At 37.8% G+C, this 8,999-nt stretch overlaps 1 protein-coding gene across 1 annotated transcript; it reads right to left on the minus strand.

Moving 5' to 3' along the window:
- Window positions 1-397: 397 nt before the first annotated feature.
- MRI1 (methylthioribose-1-phosphate isomerase 1) lies at window positions 398-5,820 on the minus strand. The gene is made up of 6 exons (XM_070945938.1): window positions 5,689-5,820; window positions 3,674-3,915; window positions 3,423-3,592; window positions 2,487-2,663; window positions 1,020-1,244; window positions 398-531 (listed from the first exon to the last, which is right to left on the minus strand). Exons 1-6 carry the CDS (start codon window positions 5,818-5,820, stop codon window positions 398-400), a joined length of 1,080 nt encoding a protein of 359 aa, XP_070802039.1.
- Window positions 5,821-8,999: the final 3,179 nt, after the last annotated feature.

The raw sequence follows: 8,999 nt of genomic DNA on the forward strand, positions 1-8,999 counted from the left end.
CAATAAAGAGATCTAAGCAACAAATGAAAAATGATTCAGATAAAAAATTATACTATACATATTGAAGTCAAAGAAAAATTATATGTCATAGTATGACTCAAAAATTCCAAAACCAAGCAACCTTCACAAAGCCAAAGTAGATGAAACTCAAGAAACAAACATTATTTAATTTGCTGAATTTGCAGAAATATCAAGCATTCCCATCAAAATCAAAAGTTTCTAGAACAATTTCCCCAAATCCCAGTGGTATTCAGAGGTACTGGAACTACAATTTTCAGTTGTACAAAATTCTGCATTCCAAACATCTGGAAACATTGCAGATTAGGGAAAGAAGCCCTAGTAACAATTGTTGAAAATTAGATTCACACCCTATCTGAAACAACTTAACTCAGGTTCTTTATATTTTATACACTTCCCGTGTCAGGGCTGCCTGAAGTTCAGCAGGAGGAAAGACCCCAAACTCAGTGACAATACCACCAGTTATCAGTTCATGAGGAGTGACATCAAAGGCTGGATTCCAAACACCAATGCCTAGGAAGAAAGAAAGTATATGTGCTGTTCCATTAGTGTTATATAACAGATGTAGTTATTTCATTAATGATAATGTTATGGATAATGTTATGTAATTTTAAAATGGGAAACAAGCATCTCTAAAAAGAGAAGATGCAAAAAGGATATCTAGATGCTTTAAGACTAAAAAAAATTATACAGACAATGGTAGGCAACTTGATGTCCTTCAAGAAACTTTGGACTAAATTTTCATAATCAATTGTCATTCTTCAAAAAGTAGATAATAGCTTACTAGACTGTCATGTATCCAAGGAGATTCAAGATAGAATACATTTTCTTGATCAATGACAACTTGCTCAAAATATATACATCATCTAGATTTATGTAAACGGAGGTAGCCATTGTTAGATCGCTGATTTCAAATAGTACTGAAAATATTAATATTCTATCATGTCTCCTTTCTTTACAAACCACCTTTGTTTACATATAACCTTCCAATGTTTTGCTACCTGGTGCTGCAATTCGTACAGCATTGATGTCTGTCAGTTCCTGGCTTGGCCGCTCCTCAATAATGATCTCCCCTCCATGTTTTAATTGCAAGTCACAGGAAGTGCTGGGGGCTGCCACATAGAAGGGAATCCCATGGTATCTTGCAGCAATTGCCAGCTGATAAGTACCAATTTTATTGGCAGTGTCTCCATTGGCAACAACCCTGTCTGCTCCCACAATGACAGCTGGATTAAAAAAAGAAGGACAATGACAATTAAAAGCCTAATGCTAAAACCTGTATGTCCCAAAGTATGTCCCGCGTGCATACGGGACATGAGTGAGGGCGCACATGCATGCCTGGGGTACACTTACAGGGGGTGTGCCCGCATGCACTGGGGCGCATGCACAGGGGCTGTGCATGCATTGCATTTGGGGGGTTCTCACGCATTCATTCACACACGCTTTGGGCATTCGGCCCAGAAAAGGTTAGCCATCACTGTCCTAGAGTTTATTGGGACTGTAGAAATTTTGGTTAAACTGGGTTGAAGCCATGGTTTAAGTAAGGCTTGTTGATTAAATTCCTATCGGTTGGGTTCACACAATACATATGCTAAAACTTAAGTCAGATGATGACTTGGGATGTTGCATGTATTACCATGTTTCCCTGAAAATAAGACCCTGTCTTATATTTTTTTGAACCCCAAAATAAGCACTTGGCCTTATTTTTGGGAAGGTCTTATTATTTTTGGGCACGTGGAGCAAGACAGGGTTCCTCTTGCCATCTTACCTGCTTTCCAGCTCTGTCTTCCTAACCCTAACCAGAGAAAATGGCGGGGACGGCTGTGCATGTGTTTGGGGGGTGGGGGGGCTTATTCTAGTGCATGCACTCAAAAGCCCGATTGAGCTTATTATCAGGGGATGTCTAATTTTTGGGGAAACAGGGTAGGCTATTCAGTAAGAAAATATAATTAGGGATCAGCATACAGAAAACAGAACTATGCCTTTCACAGAAGTAAGCCATATATTTTTATATTCATAGTAGCAGCAGCCCTCCCAGAATTTCAAGTATGGTTTTCTCTGTCCTTTCATCTGAAATCCTTTTAAGTGAAATTAGAGATTCAAACTGAGACTCCTACATAACAAACATTGCTTTCAAGTCTGACTTCCATATGTTCTTCCTTCCAACAAGATTTTCTTTTCCACGTTTGTATATGATTAGCGCTGCCACTAATCATATACACTAAGTATTCTACCAAGGAATACTGAAGGCTGTAACTAAGCTTTTAATGGCTTTTAGATTTGTTTATTATCCAACTAAATAGAATGCCCATTACCAAGACATCGGTATTGCTAAGGGACCTGAACACCATCTTCCTTAACAACTTGACCTCTTGGCCAGCCATTGACTCATATGTGTACTCATTTCCTAGCATGATATCTAGAAAGGACAGCAGTAATGCAGAAAAAGAAGAAATCAAGACATCTACCTGATATCTTTTTTTCTTTCATTGCCAAGGAGGCCATGCTATCAGCAATGAGTGTTGAAGGCACCTTCTCATATACTAATTCATAAGCAGTCAGCCGGGCCCCCTGATTATATGGCCGTGTTTCAGTGCAGTAAACATGCTCCAGACAGCCCATGGCATGTAACGAGCGAATGATACCTATGGATCAATGTTACAACCAAGTCAAAATAACAAGACTATATAAAAAGCTACAAGCTGTCAACATACCAAGCAATTTGAAGTCTTCCTTCAGCTGAAATCCTAGCAAACTTGGAATAGTGAGGAAGGCTGTTATAAGAGGTGACATCTTTTACAACCAGTACTTGCACTTACGACCACTACAGCATCATGTGATCAAAATTCAAAAGGCTTGGCAATTGGTATGTATTTACAATGGTTGCAGCATCCTAGGGTCATGTGATCACTATTTGCAACCTTCCAAACAGCAAAGTCAATGGAGAAATCTAGATTCATTTGGCAACAGAACTCTTTTAACAACTGCAGTGATTTTCTTAAGAACTATGACAAAAAAGGTCACTTAACTGTCTTGCTTGTTTGTTTATTTGTGTCAGAAACATCACAATTAAAATAAGGCATACTATATGACACAAAGTGACAAAAATTATGTCATACTGTATGACCTAAAACAACATAAAAACATAAAAGGAGCCTCCCAAAAGAATATGTGCTATTAATACACTTGAGCATTCCCTGGACAACTGCTTATAGCTGGCTGATCCTTTCAATCCAGAAGCATCCAAGGCATAGCAATTTCCAACCATCTTGCTTAGCAATGGAAATTCTGGTCCCAAATATGGTTGTAAGTTAAGGTCTACCTATATTACCATACTCTCTTACCCTTTTGTCACAAAAAACAGAAATTGTAATGCTTCTTGAATGCAGAGAGATGCCACTTACCAAGTGCAGTGCCATAACCAGCAGTGGCCAATGAGCCAGTATTGCAGTGAGTCAGGACTCTCACTTTGTCCTGCCCTACCCGTTGCAAGAGATGGCAAGCTCCATGTTTCCCAATGCTTTTGTTGTCTTCCAGGTCTTTGTCCAGCAACGCTTCTGCCCAGTTGATCACGCTACAATAAGAGGTTACACAAACTTGCATGTTTCTTGCTTACAGTTTGGGGAAGAAAGAAGATAGGGTCTTGAACCCTCACCTTTCTCTTAAACTCTCTGGAGTAGTCCCTTCATGTTTTGCCTCCTGCTGGACAAAATGTCCCAGCTCCTGAGCTGCCCGGGCCATATTGACAGCAGTAGGTCTGGCACTTATTAAGTAGTTTAGTGAGTTCAACACAAAAATCTCCAGGTTACCCAAACTCAGCTCTTCATTTCCTTTATTATGCAATTCCACTGCCAAGCTCAGACAACCGATAATGGCAATGGCTGGAGCACCTCGCACCTAAGAAGAGACATTTATTTTCAGTTTAAAATAACACATAGAAAGCGCGGAACTTCATATTCAACACTGCCAGGCAGGGCAGGAGGTAAGCGACTTACCACAGTCAGTTGCATCCTTCTTTACCAGCTTTTCCATTGACTTTCGTTGTGGGTAGCCAGCAAAGAAAGTTGCAAATGGTGATCACTTGAACACAGGACGCTGCAACAAGTGCAGGCCAGTTGCCAAGTGTCCAAATTATGATCAGATGACCATACTTTGGTTACCCACACTTCAAGAACTGGTCATAAGTTTTCTTTTTCAACACCTTGGTAACTTTGAAAAATTGCTAAATAAATGCTGGGTATGCAAGAACTGCCTGTAAATTGATTTTAACATACAAGTGCAGTTAGTCACTTAAATTAAGTAGTTTTCCACTGCCCCCTGGTGGTCAATGTAATTGAAACCATTACACAGGCTATACATGGTGTAAAAATAGAAAAATCCCCTTTCCCCCAAAGGTGGTACCAAAGTCAGGTAAATCTTTATAAATAAGGGCATAATGTAACATCCGCATATCTTTCTAAACCGAGTGTTAGAGAAATGGAAAGTAGGCTATATTGGAACTATTCTAATAATAAACTTGCACAGATATAGGATAAGGGATATGTAGCTTAGAAATGGTACCTGTGAAAGAGATACTGGAATAGTAATCAATACACAAAATAGCAATCAATAAACTCAAAACATTCAGCAAAATTGGTGGTTGCGAAAAAAGCAAATACAATTTTAAGGCTGAATCAGGAGAAATATAATTTTTTAATTCCCAAAAAATCAAATTGCTTTTACATTGCTCATGTCCCATCACAAGAATTATATTCGCCCAGGATAACAAAAAAAAAAAAAAAAGTATTCAACAATAGTTGAATACTGGTTCAACTATTGTAAATCAAGAACTACCTGAATGCAGATCTGTTACACAATGGCTGAATTTGGATAAAACATGAACCATAATCCAATGCAAAGCCTTATTTTATTCTAATGTGGTATATGAATATTGCTTTATGTAAGGCTACCACATAATAAGCCTTACATAAGGCTTATTATGGGTTTGCGCAACTCTAAACAATCATTAGACAGCAATAGCACTTTATACCGCTTCATAGTGCTTTACAGCATTCTGTCTAAGTGGTTTACACAGTCAGCATATTGCCCCCAACAATCTGGGTCCTCATAGATCGCATCATAAAGTCAGTTTTGCTACCACTACTGGCTGTTGGGATTTTTGTAGCTTAAACTTAGTACCCTGGATGTGGTTTGAATATACGGTAAGGTAACAGTAAGCATACACCTGCAAAGAGATTTACAGTTATTGTATGTCATATTAAACCCAAACATACTTTGTTGGCTTTAGATTAGCATGCTTTGTGAAGACTGCCCTTGTGGCTGATAATGCGGATATTGGTTCCCCATAGGAGCCAATTGGGATTGATTCAACTGCAGTGAAAGATTACTTTGCCTTTCTGATATGAACATAACTATGACTCTTTGTCTGTTGCCTAAAATCCTTATATGCCCTCACTTTTACTCTAAACTTTGCGGGACTTTTAACTCCGCAAAAGCTTCATCTATGTCAATATTCAGAATCTGAGAGACTCTCCAGAGACTTTGTAACACCAACGTGTCTCCGTACTACGTGGCGGTGACTCTGATTACCGTGCTTTTTAGAGATACACGTGCAACGTTCTTTTGCTGAACTCGGTAATTGCTATCTTGTCCCACCCCCCTTGGCAGCACCTTCATAGACCGAATGGCCTCCCAGCCCTGGCGAACGCTGCTTATTTCCTCATAGAGAGTCTGATGAGGCAGCAGAAGCTGGTTGAGAATCTGCAGGGATCCCCTGCGGTACCGAAGCGCTTCCAAACTCATGGCGATCGCCCACTCTGAGGTTGCAGCAGTCTGAAGATCCCTGGTCACCTACGACGCGTTTGAATCGGTCCTTTGCCGACGTCTCTGCTGGGTCCTAGGAAACATCGGTTCAAAATATCTTTTGTCTCAGGCTGATTTCATAGCAGATGGGGCTGCAAAACTCCGGATGATCAGAGGCGGCAGCAAAGCTTTTCTTAACATTTGTATCTGAATTTTAACAGTCCAGACCCCGCACTCTAACTAAATCAGAATTAATTGTATAATTGTATCCTTATGCGGGAAAATAAATAGACACTTTCCAGAACATTGTGCTAAAATAAAATTTTGGATTTTTTCCCTCCCAGTTGTCTTAATTACCAAACGTTGATGCAGCTGTTTTGGCAGTAATTTGGACAAAAAACAAATTAACCAGTAGAAGGCTTGCCTTCAGAAGTTGTGGGCGCTCCATTACTGGAGGTTTTCCACCAGCCATCATTTGTCCTTTGGCACATTAAAATGTGTATATTAATGTACTACACTGCTTGAGTTGTGTTTCACCATTTCTCAGGTTAAAAGCCGAAATCCTGATTGGCAGATATAATTAAAATGAATGTTAAAAGTACCAAGATAAATATATAATCAATGATGATAACTAAATGTGCAATCCTTTATTTCATTTAGAACATGCATTTTAAAAGACCTGTTGGATTCAATGGGTTTATTCATAAACAAGCACGTAGAAATTATGTTAGTCTTTCATTGCTAGAACAATATTAAACATCTGAATGAATATATATAATATTCTTTACTGCTCTTGGCTGCTTAGTTCATGAGTTCAGCAGCTGGACAATGGAATAATTAGCAGATGGGTAATGGAATAGATATTCCATCACACCAAAATCATAAACTGAGATTTAGGCCAGATTTTTAAAATTACCATCTGCTCAATAAGAGTTAATGAAGTATATATTATTTTCAACAAAAGCCTCTTAAAGGGTATTTGCCACCCATCCTATCATCTCTATCTGGTTGAAAATCATGACATAAAGATCATTAACCAAATTGTTCTGTAAAATGAGGAAAACGTCCATTTCAGATAATTAAAACCTATGCAAATAAAGTTGGCATGAAATGACAGTGTTGTGTTGGAAGGTGATTTATGATGGGCCAAGGGCAAAAATGAAATTTACTAAGTTCCCACTGGTTCATAGTTCTCATTTGTTTGTCCTTCAAGCAAATCCTCTCATTACAAATTCCACTATTTCATCTTAAACTGATACAAAATAATCTTTTGCCTTTTGCTTATTACTGCTGCTACAATTAACTTCATATTTTATTACCCATTCCAATTGCACTACACACCAGCAAACCAGCTAATGAAATGGAAAACATGCAGAAATGTTTTAATCTTAACTTAGTTATTTGTATAACTAACTTTGTATCAGTTACTATCAATTGACAACTATTTTTTAGACATTGACATGAAATACCCTCTTCAACTCACTATATTTATACTTTCAAAGTCCAAAACCAAATATTACATTGTATTACAATTATACTCAGAGTTTCTTCCAAGAGCTAAAAGCAACTTACATGGGGGATCTCTCTTCATTTTATTTCTCTAGCATTGAATTTGTGAAGTAGGTTGGATTGAGAGAATAACTGATCTAAAGCCACTCAATGATTTTCCATTTCTTGAATCTTCGCAGTAGTTATCCAATAGCTTAATCACTAGTTTCAATCATTATAGAATTAATACCCTGAAGACATATGACTTTTCTATTTTCCTATGTCTCTATGTACTTGCTGTACAGTTATAGACCAGACTGTAAAAAATAACAATGATCACATAAAGCAGTTAACAATAGATGGAAAGAACAGAGAAAAATTCGAATCTGTATAAAAAAATCAAGACTAGACTGTGTAAGTGACAAAAGGCATTCCTGTTAGACTTAACATCCCGTAATTGTAACAGTACAGAATATTGTCCCAAAGGTGCTTTTTCAAGCAGCAACTGGACTTTTGACAACTGACAAAAGTCCAATTGCCGCTTGAAAAAACATCTTTGGGAAAACCAGGACTTGGATTACTGAGAATCTCATAGACAGTGCAGAATATTGTGAGTTTCTTAGAGATTGCAATAGTTGCAGAATGAACTCTCAATTTGAAAATAATTTCTGATGAAGTTCCCTCCATATACGCTGTTGTGTAAGGAAGTTAGCTCTAAGCATTAGATATGGCACAGAGAACAGCTAAGGAAAATATGTATTCTGAACATATGCAAATATGCTCTTGAAAACAGGTATTGTTGAATTTCCACCATCACCTTCAGAGTATCAAATCTTTCTGAGATGAGCTCCATTCTGTGTAGGGCAGAGGATGCTGTAAAGATACTTGAAGTGTAGACAAAAGCAAAATAGTGAAGACTTAAAGTGGATCTATTATTTTGTACATCTAAATCAAATACACTCTTTTTTTCCCACAATAGCTGAAGGTGAGTTAAAAGTTGGCAGATACTTGATTCTTTGAGATCTATTTATTAGTTAGAATCAACTAGGGCCTCGGGTGTCAAACTCGATTGCGTCACGTGATATATTGCGGTGTAGCACAATGTTTTTTGCCTTTGTGGAGCCAGGATCAGGGGAACAGGGATAATAATATCAATAGAGCAGTGACAATGGGAACTTGAACAAAAGACAATCCTATAGGATGACATACACAATCTTTAAGTAATTCTAGACTGGATGGCCGTTTCATTAAACTTTTAAACTTAGGTTTACATAACCAATCATTTCATTTCATTTTCTTATATTTAATTCTTACAATTAAGGCCCGTTTGAGAAAGAAAAATAAGTATCCATATAGGAGAATGCTACTCTTTCATTTTGCATCACAAAATGTGAATCACAAAGTCTGCAGATTATTACACAGACACAGTATGAGCTTTAGCCAGTAAATCCGTATGGTATTATATTATAGTATATTTAATAGTTTTTTTCTAAATGCTCAGAAGGGGACAGAAACGACCTCCATTTAATAGAGAATGTCAAAACACACTATCCAAGCGGGATAAACTCCTCTTCACTTTTTCTTATCTCTATCTTTCTTCAATCTTCAAATCCCTGCTCAGAAGGCGCGCCGGAAGAGTCTTTGCCCGACGTTCTCGTTTAGTTTTTGGCTCTCGCGAGAACAATTAAAGC

The sequence above is a fragment of the Pituophis catenifer genome, unplaced genomic scaffold, assembly GCF_029215685.1.
Source record: "Pituophis catenifer annectens isolate HBS135680 unplaced genomic scaffold, rPitCat1.0.hap2 SCAF_6, whole genome shotgun sequence".
Lineage (NCBI taxonomy): Eukaryota > Metazoa > Chordata > Lepidosauria > Squamata > Colubridae > Pituophis > Pituophis catenifer.

Coding starts and splice junctions, on each gene's coding strand:
- MRI1 (XM_070945938.1), bottom strand. CDS start 5,820: ATGAGTTTGGAAGCGCTTCGGTACCGCAGGGGATCCCTGCAGATTCTC. Junction 3,593..3,673: donor CCAGAGAGTTTAAGAGAAAG/GTGAGGGTTCAA, acceptor CTCTTATTGTAG/CGTGATCAACTGGGCAGAAG. Junction 2,664..3,422: donor TGGTTATGGCACTGCACTTG/GTAAGTGGCATC, acceptor ATTGATCCATAG/GTATCATTCGCTCGTTACAT.